The sequence below is a fragment of the Pectinophora gossypiella genome, chromosome 20 (assembly GCF_024362695.1).
Source record: "Pectinophora gossypiella chromosome 20, ilPecGoss1.1, whole genome shotgun sequence".
NCBI lineage: Eukaryota > Metazoa > Arthropoda > Insecta > Lepidoptera > Gelechiidae > Pectinophora > Pectinophora gossypiella.
In genome coordinates, this window is record NC_065423.1 from 3,743,564 (window position 1) to 3,760,910 (window position 17,347).

The 17,347-nt window shown below is 39.2% G+C and overlaps 1 protein-coding gene across 6 annotated transcripts in view; it reads left to right on the plus strand.

Annotated features, from left to right (window-relative positions):
• Positions 1-17,347, plus strand: part of LOC126375873 (max-binding protein MNT-like) — a 58,982-nt gene that overhangs the window by 16,812 nt on the left and 24,823 nt on the right. For all 6 annotated transcript variants that reach the window (XM_050022947.1, XM_050022948.1, XM_050022949.1 and 3 more), the window contains exons 2-3: positions 9,236-9,837; positions 16,172-16,394. In XM_050022947.1, coding sequence (XP_049878904.1) covers positions 9,420-9,837; positions 16,172-16,394 — 641 coding nt within the window. In that variant the 5' untranslated portion in view covers positions 9,236-9,419. The remainder of the gene's footprint in view (positions 1-9,235; positions 9,838-16,171; positions 16,395-17,347) is intronic.

The following is a 17,347-nucleotide window of genomic DNA, read 5'->3' on the forward strand; positions in this document are numbered from 1 at the left end:
TACCAGGGCGGCATGATTCGAGAGGAGGTGTAGTTAACTGTCAGTGTCTGCGGGTGGTAGGCGCGGGGCGGGGCGAGGGGAGGGAGTGCACGTGCCGGCGACGCGCCATGCGTTCGACGCCCTTCCCTCACTTGTTGAGCGCTGCGCGCCGCGGCGTCCGATGCCGGCAATGCTTCTAGGTCGCCTCACATCCATTCTAACAACCTAACTGGCTTACCTTTGTAACGCCTGCCGCGTTTTACTACTGAGTGTAATTGCTCTTGTTTTTCTGTTAGGAACTATCAAAAAGTTATCATTGAAAACACTTAAAAACTACTGCTTAAAACTAAAATATTATTACATAAATAAACATATACTAATTAATTTAACAAAACATATCTATTTACAAAATAATTCCGTTAATATTGTACGACTTTAATAATTATCACATTGCGTAGGTAGCCGTACCTACATTCCACAGCCGAGCCGTTACTCTTCCGGTCGGATGTTCGACACAATCCTTCTGCCTTTGTAGCGAGAACACCTCGATTACTCGTATATTTTTTAAATACGTTTTTTTACTAATTTTGTCTACGATATAATAATTTATAGTGTTGTGTTATCCCCATTAATTGGGTAAGTGTAGCAATTACTATTTTTATTAGTTTAAATATCAACGTAGACTAGTACATGCTTTCTTTGTTCATTGCATGACTGTCATTTTTCATAATCATCGGGTAAATGTATTTTCACGCTTTAGTGCTTATTTTATATCATAATTAGCAATCTTTTATGTTCAAAACAACATTTAAATTGTCAATTTTTCTAAATTAATTCTACTTAACCAACGTAAAGTTATCTTTGTACCTAAGTACTTTCCTTGTTTAAATAATTCTTAAATGGAACAATAATAATGTACAAAATACGTTTAATATCGTTACTATTAAAATTATTCAGCTTAAAATATTCAATTTTACTATTTTGTTTAGATAGTTTTTTAAAACAACTACCTACCATAAATTTATCTTGTTCTTTGTTCTTTTTCTAAATTTATTTTGCTAAATTCACTTTTATTGTGTGTAATTTGCTGACAGCCACATCTTAGATTGCTAAGCTTGCTTGCTATCCACTTCCCATCTTCAATCAAGCTAAGGAATCGGCATGTGGCAGTCAGACTGGGAATTCGGACAATTCTTGAAATGACTAATTCCGGGTTCCAGGGTTCACCCTTCGAGTTCTACAACCGCAGGACCCACTACCGGTCCTGTACTTACCTCTACCGCTTCACCTTTCGGGTTCTACAACCCGCTGGATCCACTTTCGGTCCTGTACTTACCCCACCGTTTCTGCTGCCCTGCTGCGCGCGCCGGTGTACCCCGTGTCGTCGTGGGAAGAGTTACAGGGAAGTGGTAGTTTTCCTACTGCACCAAGGGTGCTCAGCCAGTATCAAATTACCTGCGACCCAGAGATCCGATCTATGTACTTGCTAGGGATTTAATGTCAATAAACTTGGTTTTATTTCTATATACCGTTTTATTTACCCTAGTAAGTACAACCTATTTGATTCGCGTGATAGAATGCGACAATGGCGCCCAACTAAGGAAATACTGAGCTGAGTATCCTTTTTGCTGGTTTTAGCATTTTTGGTCATCTTTGGTGTTGGTCTGATTATTTTGTCTAGCTTTAAGTGAATTGTAACTGCAACTTTTGTGTGCTGTGGTTGCTTTGTGGGAATACCTAACTAATTCTCTTTCAAGGTGATTGCATACAATTAAAAACTCAAAATCGAACCTACCACATCGCACAGAAGGAAATATTTGATTTTGCACTGCCAACCTCTGTCTATCCCTGTGTTTTAATTGTTGTGTACTTTTGATAGTAGCATTTGTTTTCTTGTTATTTTCCTTCTGCCGTTTCCTGTGTTTTAGTTATTAAGACTTCAGGTACTTGCAACACTTACTCAAAAAATAACTATAAAACTAAACTAATTACAATTTAAACATAAAGTAATAGAGATGTCTCGTCCAATTAAATATTTATCGCTTCAGAAAGATGAACTCCTTTATGAAGTTCAATTGCGCGGTAAGAGTGGCAGTTCGGTTGTTGAACTTCGCAGGCTAATCGTGGATTTGGCGAAGGAGCAGGCCGCCGAAGACATTTTGGAGTCTCATTTGGAAGCTCCAGAGGATTTGGCTGGTGTCAAGGCTTCTATGATAAAGTCGCAGACGTATTTGGCTAATCTGAAAGCTAAAATGGATAAAACATTATACCTACGAACAGAAAATCTGCTCAATCATATCTACCACCGTCTTAATAGAATTCAAAATGTGCCTGATGAAGTCGATAAAATATATAAATTATGTCACTCAAACCTTTTGGTCCAGTACTCGGAATTTAAAACTCTCGCATCTGCAACTACATCCGATGTATCTGAAATTAAATCCACATCTAGTGCAGTTGTGGTCACTTGTGATAAAACCACAAATGCAGAATTAGCAAATCTAAAATACTCTGGAAAAACCTGTGTCCGCTCCTTCATTCAAAAGGTTAACGAATTTATTCAGGTCAGAAATATTAGCAAAGAAAAATTACTGACATTTGCCTACGAGATTTTTACTGGAGATGCACTGCACTGGTTTCGTTGCGTAAAAGACCGTGTTGAGTCATGGGACGAACTTGTAGTTCTATTGAAAAATGACTTTGGTCAAAAAGATTACGATTACCGTCTTCTTGCTGAAATACGTGCTCGTACGCAAGGCGAACATGAAAATATCACAATTTACTTATCAATAATGCATGGATTATTCGCTAGATTGGATAAAGCGTTATCTCAACAGGACCAATTAGAAATAATTCGCCATAACATTCGTCCCTGTTACGCTAGCACGCTTGCTGCAGTTTCCAATATAACTGATTTGGAGACGTTAAAACAATGTTGTCGCAACTACGAAGACGTTCAATCTTGTTTGAAACAATTTCGTGAACCACCAAAACCAAATTCAAATACTTTAGCACCTGAGTTTGCTTATAATCAGCCTAATACTTCACCTGGGAGCTACATAAGGAATAATTATAATAATCAAAATAGGTACAATAATCAAAATCCACCAACAAACAACAACTACTATCGCAACTGTTATGCTACAAATAATAATAAACACGAAATAAACAAGCACAATGCAGTATCGGTTAACGCAGTTTCTATCGATGTTGACGCGGTGTCTCCCCGCAACGTGTTCTGTCCCAGGTGCCGTAAATCAACTCATAGTCTACGTCAATGTAAGGAACCGCATTTTCCAGTATGTTTTAAATGCGGCAAGAAAGATGTTAGATATCCCGAATGCCCTGTTTGCCACAAATATACCGGAAATTCAAAAAACTAAATACTTGGGATCGTAGTGACCGCGGAGCAACTTCGAAACAATCTAAAGAAGATTGGGATAAATGGTTGGACTACATTTCCAAATATTTTTCCTTCTGCACTGTCACTTCGATCCGAAATATGAATATCAACTCACGGCCTTATGCGACCGTAACTATATCTGATATTACTATAACTGGCTTACTGGATAGTGGATCGTGTGTTTCTATATTAGGACACGACTCCCACTTACATTTTCAGAAATTAGGCTTCAAATTAACTTTACACAATAATCCCTTACATTTTATCTCAGCAAGTGGACATAAACTGAATGCTATTGGCACCATGTATCTTCCTATTACTTTTCAAAACCAACTTCATACACTGCAAATCTACGTCGTTCCAAGCATTCAAAACACGCTTATTCTTGGAATGGACTTCTGGACTGTGTTCGGAATCTTCCCCAAACATCTACATTCTGTCATTCTATCTAAAGAATTGGACTTGACTTCTGCAAATGTGGCCGCTAACCAGGCACACATCTGCCCCTATGATAGTCTCACAGGCGCCCAGAGGGTTACTGCAGATAACATCATCTCTCAGTTTCAGAACATATCTTACGAGGAACGAGGACTAGGTCGTACTTCTTTAATTTGTCATACTATTGATACTGGGGATGCTGCCCCCATTCGTCAAAGATATTACCGTATGTCACCTGAGAAGCAAAAGCTCTTAACAGAGCAACTTGATGAAATGCTGAGGGAGGATGTTGTCGAGCCTTGTGAGAGCCCTTGGTCGTCTCCCGTTTTACTGACTCCTAAAAAGAATGGAGAGCTGCGTTTCTGTCTCGACAGTAGGAAATTAAACGCTGTCACCAAGAAAGACGCTTACAGACTTCCCTACATCTCCGAAATTTTGGACAACCTGCGTGATGCGAAGTATCTTACTAGTTTAGATTTGTCCAAGAGCTTTTGGCAAATTTTAATAAAGGAGGAAGATAGGTGTAAGACGGCATTCTACATACCATCCAGGGGAACCTTTCAATTTAAATCTATGCCATTCGGCCTAACAAATGCACCAGCTACCCAACAACGTTTGGTGGACGTACTCTTCTATGGCCCTGAATTTGAAAATATGGTCTTCGTTTTTGTAGATGACATCATTATTGTCTCACCAACCTTTGAGAAGCATATCTCTCTTCTGCTAAGAGTTCTCGAGAAACTTAAGTCAGCTAATCTGACGATAAATTTTAAGAAAAGCCAATTTTTCAGGAGCCAACTTAAGTACTTGGGCTACGTAGTGGACTCTAACGGCCTTCATCCTGACCCAGAAAAGGTCGAAGCCATTGTGAACCATCCAACACCTACTAATCGCAAGGAAGTTCGGCGATTTATAGGTGCTTCTTCTTGGTACAGGAGGTTCATCCCTGATTTCAGCACTCTCGCAGCCCCTCTTAATAAATTGACTTCGCAGGGAAAGAATGTCCCGCCCTTTGTTTGGTCTTCGGAGGCCAATACAGCTTTCACAAAACTAAAGGGTAGTTTAGTATCTGCCCCTATACTTACCTGCCCTGACTACTCCAAGCCATTCGAGGTCCATACTGACGCAAGCGACTTCGGCATTGGTGCTGTCTTGACTCAGAGACAAGATGGTGAGGAGAAAGTCATAGCTTATATGAGCAAATCCTTATCTAACCAGGAGCGCAACTATAGCGCGACTGAAAGAGAAGCGCTCGCTGTCTTGATAGCCATAGAACATTGGCGATGCTATCTGGAAAACGGAATGAAGTTTACTGTTTTCACAGACCATTCCGCCCTAAAATGGTTTTTAAATCTAAATAACCCTACCGGTAGACTAGCTCGCTGGGGCGTACGTTTATCGGCCTATAATTTTGAAATAAAGCATCGACGTGGCAAGGACAATGTCGTTCCAGATTTTCTTTCCCGTGCTGTACCCATTTCGGCGGTAACAACAGATCCTTCCAGCTCCAACGATCTTGTTCCTGCCACATCGGACAGTTGGTACTTAAATATCTTCAACGGTTGCATAAATACACCATCTTCTTATCTAAATTACAGAGTAACTGATAACAAGCTGTTTCGATTTGTCAAGAGTTTAAACCCTTTGACTAGAGAATTCGAGTGGAAGGAGGTTATTCCTCTGGAACAGCGTAAGGACATCATTAAAAAAAATCATAGCGAACCCACATCTGGACATTTCGGTATCTTCAAGACTAACAAACGTCTCTCGTTAAACTATTTCTGGCCAAATATGCACCGCGACGTCACCAACTTCGTTAACATGTGCGATACATGCAATTCTCACAAACATGCAAATCACGCAACCCTTGGTGTCATGGGTCGACCCAAAGATTGTTCCAGACCTTTTCAGATGATCAGCATGGATCTCGTTGGACCCCTACCCCCAACAAGACGTCAAAACTCTTACTTGTTTGTGGTAACGTGCTGCTTCTCTAAATATACACTCATTTTCCCCATACGTCGTGCTACTGCTGATATTATAACACGGATTCTCGAGGAGCAGGTCTTTCTGGTTCACGGAGTTCCAAGTACTGTCCTTATGGATAATGGTAAACAGTTTGTTAGCAATACTTTGAAACAACTGTTTACTAATTACAAGATACCAAACGTTCAGTACTGCCCTAAGTATACTGCTCAAGTTAATTCTGTCGAGCGGTACAATAAAACGATTATGGTTGCCGTATCAAGCTTTATTGAAAACGACCATCGATATTGGGACCTAAATATTGCAAAAATACAATTTGCCCTAAATAGTTCTGTGAATGAAGTTACCAGATTCACACCTGCATTTCTGGTATACGGGCGAGAACTCGTCACTTGCGGGTCTCATTACTTGGACACAGTCGTTGCGGAAGATTTGATTTTCAGCCCCAGAGACGAGTATGCCGAAAACATAGGTGCGCTTCGTAAAATATTTGAAAAAGTGCAAGCCTCTCTAATAAAAGCACACTCAAGAAATAGTGGCTACTATAATTTACGTCGTAAAAACGTAGAATTCAATGTGGGAGACACCGTATGGAAACGCACCTATTACCAGAGCGACAAGGACAATAGATTTTCCAAAAAACTAGCACCTAAATTCATAAAATGCAAAGTTGTTGCTAAAAGATCTCCGTTGGTCTATGATTTAGAGGACGAACGAGGAGTAAGTTTGGGTACATGGCATGTCAAGGATATTAAACTTACAAACTATTCTAAATGATTATATCTAAACTTAATAAACAAAAAAATACCTAACTAAAATAAAACTTTCCATATTTACAAAACTTCCTTGCTGGGATGGAAGTGAGAGAAAAACATAGAATCCCCCAGCTGCTTACTAATTCTCGAGCAGACTGTAAGAGTCAGTCAAGAGATTGATGTGTAATACCATCTAACGCCTTAGGCCTGCCAAAAACTTAAATCTTGAGCATGGCATGCGTCTTCTAATATCTTCTAATATTCTCTAAAAATACCTTAAATACTACTTTATAAAAAAAAAAAAACAAAAACTACACTTACTAAAACTACCAAAACTTATACTAAAAAATCCAAAACTAGCCTAAAACAATGTCTTACTTACTAAAACTACCTACCGTCTTAAATATATTTACTTATATATAGTATTTCTAATTTTTCTTTTTTACAAAAAAAAATATTGAATCTCCAGGCCCTACCCCTAGGACATTCTAATTATTTTATCTTCGGCCCTACCCCGAAGATAAGAAAATTATACTATAAAAAGAAAAAAACGGTTACCTTAAATCTCCTATTGATTACGTGTGAGTACTAAGCTGCGGTTAAAAGTCTAGTACTCTTTTTGGAAAGGACGCAGTCACTTAAAACTAAATAAGATAACTGTTTGTGTGTGAAAGGGATGAAAGAAAGTAGGGGGGTGAATGGAAGGGTTGAAATGAATGTGTACCACGTAATTTTTAGAATGGTCAATAGTAAGAAGGACAGACTAGGTTACATTTTAGTCAGCGGATTTTCTTAGCGAAAATCCTACCCAAAAAAGGGGGGTATGTAACGCCTGCCGCGTTTTACTACTGAGTGTAATTGCTCTTGTTTTTCTGTTAGGAACTATCAAAAAGTTATCATTGAAAACACTTAAAAACTACTGCTTAAAACTAAAATATTATTACATAAATAAACATATACTAATTAATTTAACAAAACATATCTATTTACAAAATAATTCCGTTAATATTGTACGACTTTAATAATTATCACATTGCGTAGGTAGCCGTACCTACATTCCACAGCCGAGCCGTTACTCTTCCGGTCGGATGTTCGACACAATCCTTCTGCCTTTGTAGCGAGAACACCTCGATTACTCGTATATTTTTTAAATACGTTTTTTTACTAATTTTGTCTACGATATAATAATTTATAGTGTTGTGTTATCCCCATTAATTGGGTAAGTGTAGCAATTACTATTTTTATTAGTTTAAATATCAACGTAGACTAGTACATGCTTTCTTTGTTCATTGCATGACTGTCATTTTTCATAATCATCGGGTAAATGTATTTTCACGCTTTAGTGCTTATTTTATATCATAATTAGCAATCTTTTATGTTCAAAACAACATTTAAATTGTCAATTTTTCTAAATTAATTCTACTTAACCAACGTAAAGTTATCTTTGTACCTAAGTACTTTCCTTGTTTAAATAATTCTTAAATGGAACAATAATAATGTACAAAATACGTTTAATATCGTTACTATTAAAATTATTCAGCTTAAAATATTCAATTTTACTATTTTGTTTAGATAGTTTTTTAAAACAACTACCTACCATAAATTTATCTTGTTCTTTGTTCTTTTTCTAAATTTATTTTGCTAAATTCACTTTTATTGTGTGTAATTTGCTGACAGCCACATCTTAGATTGCTAAGCTTGCTTGCTATCCACTTCCCATCTTCAATCAAGCTAAGGAATCGGCATGTGGCAGTCAGACTGGGAATTCGGACAATTCTTGAAATGACTAATTCCGGGTTCCAGGGTTCACCCTTCGAGTTCTACAACCGCAGGACCCACTACCGGTCCTGTACTTACCTCTACCGCTTCACCTTTCGGGTTCTACAACCCGCTGGATCCACTTTCGGTCCTGTACTTACCCCACCGTTTCTGCTGCCCTGCTGCGCGCGCCGGTGTACCCCGTGTCGTCGTGGGAAGAGTTACAGGGAAGTGGTAGTTTTCCTACTGCACCAAGGGTGCTCAGCCAGTATCAAATTACCTGCGACCCAGAGATCCGATCTATGTACTTGCTAGGGATTTAATGTCAATAAACTTGGTTTTATTTCTATATACCGTTTTATTTACCCTAGTAAGTACAACCTATTTGATTCGCGTGATAAGAACGTGACACCTTCCACACTTCCCACATTCTCTTTCTCTTTCTTACTAAAGCTGTGCTTATCATATCGATTTCGCTCACGATTATTGCCACTGCCATGATTTCCGATGCTAAATAAATTAGTCTTTCCACACTTCTGCACTGCACAAGTGCTTGTGTTTTATGTAACATCGCATTTGCCTCTCGGACTTTGTAAAAACAATTCAAAAAACGTCCTTCCATTGTCTACGTCACTTTATCCCGCTTTTTCAATTTCTCAATGAACAGTTTCTTTAGAACTTTAAACAATTTCGTTTGTTCGTTGTTTTATTTCTTACAATACCTTGTTGCGCAAAGCCCCTGCGTCACCGCTTCGTTTAGGAATCCTTACACGCTTGCTACTTCCAATGTAAAACTTTTTTAAAGGCTGAGTAAGACATTAGATTTGCTTAGTCTCTGTAGTTTAATTGTTGTCAGACGTGATTTGAATGGGTCACACGAATCGGAATTTGTTTCAAACTCGCAACTTTTTAACAGGTACAGGAACATTAACAACAACAGATTATAGTGATAATGAGTAAAAAGTGTTAATATAAAGGAGAAGTTTATTTATTAAGATTATTTGAATTTATCGTAAACAAAATGTATAGGACGCAAGTGAATCTGTGACAATGGGGACTAATAAACTTAGCAGTTAGTAAAAGTGGTGTCCCATTGTAGAATGGGTATACTCATGGAAACCACCGACGTGAATCTGGGCACTGCCAGCTACCGGGGACGTCGGGCTCAGCCAGAGCTCTTCGGCGCAATGGGGACTCCTAGCAATTTCTTCGCGGAGACTGTTCACACCATCGCCATAAATACCAGAGAGACAGAATTCGGCAGCATTGTGGAGCCGATCCCGATAACGCTCAAAACCTACAAGCAGTTTCAAGCTCATGGGCACCAGATCAACGGGTACGGATACCCGCAGCAAATGGTGACCGCCCTAGCGCCTCTGCCCTCTGCTCCACGCATCCCCGACGTCGAGAGACCCTCTACTTCGAGCCACACCCCAAATCCCGTGAAGGAGGAAGCGAAAGATCCTCAAAGGATAACAAGGCCTCCGCCTAAAAAGAAATGGATCAAGGAGTATTTAGGTGAGTCACTGAATGTAAATGCTCAGTCAGCTGAGACATGTTGAATAAAATATTGTTCGGCATATTGAGCAATGGCATCGTTTCATATTTTGACGTCGGCGTCTGCGAGACGGCGACCGCAGAAATATAGAATATGTACGTACATTAGATTTATTATACGAACTGGTGTCGTATTGAATCTCGTGTTTAGTTCAGTTCAGTCACACACAACTGCATTCTTATGAGACCTTGCCGGTTGACCTCGACGTTGTTTTTGCACGACGCCGACCAAGAACACTTCTATAATTTTTTGAGACTCCGTTCTTATACTTCCATAGAAAACGTCTTGTTGTTGCTAATTCCAATAGAGTTGTTATTTGATGCTCGTTCATTGTTAGCCCCGTGGAAACGAGTGGAAAATAAGATCGAACCATCGTATTTCTTATGCTCATTATAACCGGCTCCTTTTATTATTAAAGTCTTATTTATCGAACAAATAATGACTTGTTTTTCAAAGAATACGTAGGATTTATTTTCCTGTTCACAATTGATGATACATTTTGTAAGTAATACCTAATTAATTAATTTCCTCTTCGGTCGTTATAGTAAAGCGTAAAAGGTCTCCCTTGCGGAACATATTGTGAACAGGATATCAGAAGCGTGGAGGAGGACAAAGGAGTGCATGAGGTGAGGTGAGGGCGCTGTGGTGCCGCCTGCCGGCCCGTCAAGGCGCTTCTCTCACCAAGGTCACACCAACACGCTACTACGCCTCACTCGTGTCACACGCGTCGTTGCCATTCAGACTCGCTTTATTTTAGATCAATAACACAGCGAATAAATAGCTCGTTTGTTATATAGTTAGTTAAAACATTTACGAAAACAACCTATTATATTTCAACTACTATTAGTTGTACGTCGGTATTAGCTTCAGTCACAACTGGTGTGTTGTTATTATCAGTACTGTGATCACTGTTTGTCAGGTATTTGTAACTGAGTCATGTTGTTATTTAACATTATTCTTTTTTTTACCTGGTGATGCTTATATAGGTACCACTGGGGAAACATAAACCCGAATGATATTGAATTTCAGAATACATAAACTAACGTAAGCACGTGTTATTGGTTTGATTCGAGTATTAGTCGATATGCCGTCACATAGACGAAACTTAATCAAATTACTTTTGCTATATGAAAGGTAAATAATTGATTTCTAAAATTACGCGGCGACGGCTACATAACTTGAAGAAATCGTTTACCTAATTTGGATTAAAGTTAGGAACACGTACTTTGTAATTAGAAAGTTCTCATTTAAAATGTATTCAACTACTTACTTGTTGAATTGTAGCTTTGACAACCGTAGATAGAGTACTTACATCTACATAGTTTAATTAGCTTGCTATCTTTTCCATTTTAAGACCTTAAAGTCTGTCCACCTCAATGGGATATTCGGCATCAACAAGCACCTACCTTAAGTGTCTTATTTGTCAACAAAACATGTTTACAAAAATTTTATTGATTTTTCTTTGTAATACCTAGAATAAATTGTGCAAATTAAGGTATGCAAAAAATTCAATGTGTTTCTCGTAGACATAAACAACAAGCGATAGTCTTTTGTGTTTTTCACCCGTCGCTTCTTCATATTATGCATAATAATTGTATATCTAAATAACTAGTTGTTTACGTAATAGGTACCGACAGTCATGGCACACAATGACATTCTCATAATCCAATAAAGATGGACGCGTGTACATTTACTGGTAGGTATTACGTAACTAGTATAATTGTTTAGTTTTACGAGATTAAACTCACACACGCGCATTTCGTATTTTTGTGAGTCACAAGTCAAGGTGATATCCTCAATTGATTTCGTACTTTCGCTTCATCTAGAACCATCTACATCGACTTCCGCATCTTGCGAACTTCAAAAGCATTGCTTCCACGTATTGAGTCTTTGATGTATTAATTATTATAATCTATCAGCAGCTTGACCACATTTGTTTTCATTTGTTTTATCTTATCAGTCTTTTGTTTCACTCTCACAGACGATTAGAGCGTGCGTGTCGCAAGGCGCAACGCCCGATTTTAAACTCTCTGCAGTCGTGTCAACGTCTATGTCTATGCACTGCTATGCAGTCCAGCTTATCTGCCACGGCTATCTCCTTGGTTTCTAGAACTAGCTCCATTACCAACGACCTCTGTTTAGTTATCGAGCGAACTTCTACGCATCGCTGATCCTCTGGTAACGTTATATAACGCTCATCATTTTGCTCGCCTTTCTGCTGGCTAAGAGCAATTAGTTTAATTATCTATCCGATACTTATAGCAGCTATTTCTATCGGCAGGTCGTTAACAAATTAGCTGAGATTGACAAACCGCTAATTAACGTTATCAAACCTCTCATATCTTGGATACGTGTCACACTTTATATAATAAGACGTCATAAAATCGCAAAGCGCCACGCTTCGTTTCGCGAGGTCATCGACACCGCGATAAAAATATTTAGCACACGCGTATTACCTACTACAAAAATTGTGCAAAAGGAATGTATCGCCTGATGTTTTGTTGCCATGTTAGCGAATCCACATCGACCTACATCAATAACTGTTAATGAAGCTCTTAAGGCTTATTATATTTCGCATGAATCAATTAACTTGCATCAAAGTTGGCCGAGATGCTTTGTTTCATGAAAAGCAAATATATTCTCTATGTTCATTACAAACTCACGTAACATCCACGTGACCAGCGCATATTCGCATTTTAACTTGAATAAAAGGCATTGTAAGTACATAGTCGACTGGCTGCCCCCAAACCGGTGCAGCATCGTCGGATGTGGTCGAGAGAGTTCGCGCCGCGTGACGGCTTGTCACGTGCCCTCCCTCCCCCTCCTCGCCCTCCCCTCACACCCGCTTATCACTTCCAGACTCCGTACCTCCCCACTCTTTTACCCTTACCACACTACTAGCCCTGTTACTCGCCACACACTCTACAATATTCAATTTGTGTGCGAATCTTTTAAGAATATCAATTTCGTCCCTCAGTTTTCTACAATATAATTTTTAAATAATAGCGCTATTATAACGTCGCGTGTTATCAGGTTTCTCTCGACTAGTTGGCAATGAACTTTAGCTTTTATTATGAGCCAAATCTATAGTGAAACCATTGTTGTATTTGTAGATTATGTAGCTGCATGTAGTTCTACAAATTGTAAGGTCAATATAACGTTCCGCACCGTAGTGTTGCAATTTGCTCGCACAACATTCGCTTCTTCGTATTTGGCATTGGTATTCTAGATACCGGTTTCACTGTGGTACCAGATGCCGAGACCATTGGTACCGGTTTGCTAGTGTCTGTCTGGGTCTGCGATTTCACACGTAAATGTGGGTGTAGGTAGGTGTTATGTGCCCTCTCGTGGGATGTGTCCGCAGGTTGCTCGCAGTAGGCGCGCGCCGCCATGCGCAATTTTACCAGGCGACCATCACGCAACAAGAGATGTTTTTGTTTCTTTTGTGTGCATTCGCCGTTGAACGAGACTTTAAAATGCTCATTACTTGCTTCCTTCTAAGATTTCACAAAAAGTGCAGGCTGTAAGCTTTTCCTTGCCACTTGACTAAATACTAATGATGGAAAATGACAACATGATTTATTTTCAACGGTCACAACATGAGACTGTTTTTAAAATTTATTGGTTTCCCTCTGACGTGCATAGTCGAGGTCGTTGTTTTAGCTTCTTACAGTTTGTTGCAAGTACCTATCTACCACCCAGTGCTCCATTTTATGACTTTGCTTTGCATTTATTCGCTGACATCACTTGATTTTCATTGAAGAACTCTACAGTTTCGCAATAATGATTTCTATCAGCCACAGTTTTACATAACAATGTGAGTAATACAACTGTGGTAAAGAAATATTTTTCCTTGTCAATATCGGACGTGTTTACTGGCTTGAACTTGAAGAAATTGACGCGTAGATTCCTGACCCCAAATTTATTAAAGGCGCAATGCCAAACGTAAAGCTTATAGTATACCTATTGAACACTAAAATTATGAAATATACTTAGATAATTTTGCCCAAAAGACCAAAAATAGCTCTATGAATTCTTGGTTTGAATTTGTCAATGGCGTTTTCAGTTACCACGTCATTCTTACACTAGATTCTTCCCGTATGTTCTGAGTTCCGAGTATCCCTAAACAGTTACGCAGGATACCGCCCACGAATCGAAGGTACGAACTTGCTAGAAGGACAAAATGACGCACACAGACCCCACCCCTGTTGCATAACTACTCAGCGCCATGCTACCCTAGTAGAATCTGTCCATGATAGCCAATAAGCCTTCATCAAACAGACGGAGAGATTTTATTTCTATATATTTATTTGTTGTTATATAACGTCTGTAATCGTATGTTTTCGTAGACCCTAACCGGTTGATGTTGTTAGTTTTGTCTAGTCACTATGATCATTAGGATTACTAAATTCAGAATGATTTTGTAAATTATTTTTGTTTTAGTAACAAATTAATTAGTTATCGTGAATATTATTACGTTAGTATTAATCCTTTCTTTCATTCGTTACAGATACATAGTTGTACAACTTTTGCATTAAATATTTGGTGTCAGTAGTGTCGGCTTTTATCCGTGCTGTGCAACACGTAAGCCTATTTAGTATCACTGAGCTCGCGCTGATCTAATCTTATCTGAGAGTGAAATAAAGTTACCAACAGCAACATTTTTACTACTTTTAGTAACTAACGCATTTCACTTATATATGGCATGTCGAAAATTTCAGAGATTATCCTATCATTCGGTCTCCCACACTTCAAAACTTAATCAAAGCATTGACAATCTGTTTTATCTTGTTTTTTGTCGCTGACGCCTATGTTCAGCATAATGAGAGCATAATTCTTGCATTTTATTAATACAATTTCCCCCTCACGAATACAAATCGTTTATCCCAGATGTCATTTGAATTCCATCTTGGGTCACGCAAGTTTAATAACATTACTAAATTGTTTTTTTCATCAGATATTGATGTAGCTAAATAGAGCGAGCCTAATTTGTTTCTAAACAATGGGCAAATGAACCCGAGAAATAACGAACGAATTCACAGGACAGCAGACAAAGCAAGGAGTCACACTAATTTAATTTCGAATGTCAACGTCGGCTAAAAGGGTCACATTCTAATCTTTAGAGATGACGGTCATTTAACCTGAGTATTAATAGTTGTTGCTTGATACAAAACTCCTGATAATGGGGGATTGATTTGGAAGTTTATGGCAGCTGTACAAAGTCGGCATGTCCGTCAAAGTCAGGGGTCGGTAAACCCAACCACCTCTAGACGCGGTTAAACAATTCTAATTCAAACCAAAACGTTGAATAAATGGTTCAGTAAACATCTACAGTCATATTATGTTCTACTATTGTTTTAGCCTTTCCCCTTTTGTTGTGATATTTGAAAACGCGAATTGCATCTACGTTTGTACGAGTAATCTTATTACCCTATTGACATTTCAATTTTGTTTTCGTGCAGCTTTTATTAATGAATACGTTTCAATCTTCTGTTTAAATTCTGTATTTATTTAATAATGTTTGTATTTAGCTACATATATTGTAGTAATCTATGTAATGTACTTTAATGCGCATAGCATTTGTTTTTGTAGAATCACTGATTGGATCCTTAGATGTTTCAAATGTTATGAGAACGCTTCATTCATTTTAGAAGGTAACGCGCTAATATAAAAATCGACGTAGCCACGTTTTATTGAGCGCTTGCAAACAAATAACAGACGGATTCGAGTATTTACGGAATACCGGTTACGCGACCGCTTTTTTCTGGCACTTTAGCCAGCAGCTGATTTTCGGCGTGGCAACTACGGACGTCAAACTCTACGCCACGCGCACAGCCACATGTGCTGACGTCATACCGGCGCCAAGCCACGCCCCATCTTCTTACTCGCTCACATCCCACTCATACTTGTTGCTCTGTCTCGCTCGTTATTGCAGCGTGACTGATTTCTACTACTTTTTCTATTACAATCTATAATGCCGTTTCTGTAAGGTCCATTATCGTTTGGCCGTAGTGTACGTTAGTTTTTGCTCGTATAGTCGTATGTTTCCATCCAATACCGACGTCTCACTCACACAGTTACGGCGAGTTCTCAGTAGGCTATGTTCGCCTGGTACTTTACCGCCACGGACTGCAGCCGTCGACGAGCGGTTGACACGGGTTTGACAAGTGCCGACTTCTAACCGGTAGCCGCGGAGAGCAAAACGGTTCGAAGAACGGCGAAGGATGTTTTTATGATAATTTTCGTAATCGATATCAGGATCGAGGGTTGTGACATGTGGGTCTTTGTTCGCAGAGGAGGAGCCGAAGTCGCCGGTGTCGGTGCGGGTGGTGACAGGGCTGGCTGTGACGCCGCGCAGCAACGGCGTGGTGCGAGCGACGTCGCCGCTGCCGCCGGTGGCCGCCCCGCCCGCCGTCGCCGCCGCCGTGCCCGAGCCGGCCCCCGCGCCTCCCCCCGCACTCTTCCTCGACTTCGTACAAGAACATTCCAGGCCGCGTACGACGAGCAACAGTCATGGGTATGTTCTCCTGGTACTCTTGGTGTCAGAAACAACTGGGGGATTCGCACAATCGCGTCGTGTCACGACATCACCGTTAGATACGCCTGCATTGGCAACATTAATAATTAAGATATAGTTATAACAAATTATACCTGTAGTTTTACCTATTCCGCATCGTCGATTATAAGATCAAAATCGAGAGTAAAAGAATATGCTAACATAAGAAATGGTGAGTGCGATGATTATTGAATTCCAATTATTCGAAACGAAAATATTTTTTAATTCATCACTTCAGAAAAAACTTTCCGTCTGAGTTCACATCAAACAGTTAACGTCGTATCAGTTGGCAGGTTCAATTGAACTGTTGTAAGTGGAATGTTTTACAATAAATGATCTTAAAAACATCTTCGTAGTTCGTTAGTGCTGTTACAAAACTTACAAACTACTCAATAGGAATATTAGTTTGTAGTTGATCAGAAATATTGCGACAGGATATTGCATTAAGTAGGCAGTAGATAATGCGAACATAGGTTATCAAATGAATCAGCGTAAGGGTTATATAACAGGGTCTTTATTTTTAACGTACGTCATTGCGAACGTAAACGTATATGTTTCATAATAATAACCAATGGCCTTCCATACTCATGCATAAAAACAATCTTAATCACATGGCGATCCTGCATGCATCAAGTGCCGCTTGAATTGATGAAACGAATCTAGAAGGCTCTTCGGTTTAAAAATTAAATGCAATTAATGTAAACAGGTCATAATGGCATAGTAATTTATCCTTGCCTACCCACAAGATTCTATAATATGCTCCCCTAGTATCAAGATCGGCGTATTTTTCAACAGATTGCTGTCAAGGTTTGGATATTTAACAAACTTGAATTGAATATTAATCCTGGAGCTTTGTTATTCATCGTCTTATTCGACCATTTTAAAATGAGCCTTTAGTTTCCCAGTTGGCTCTA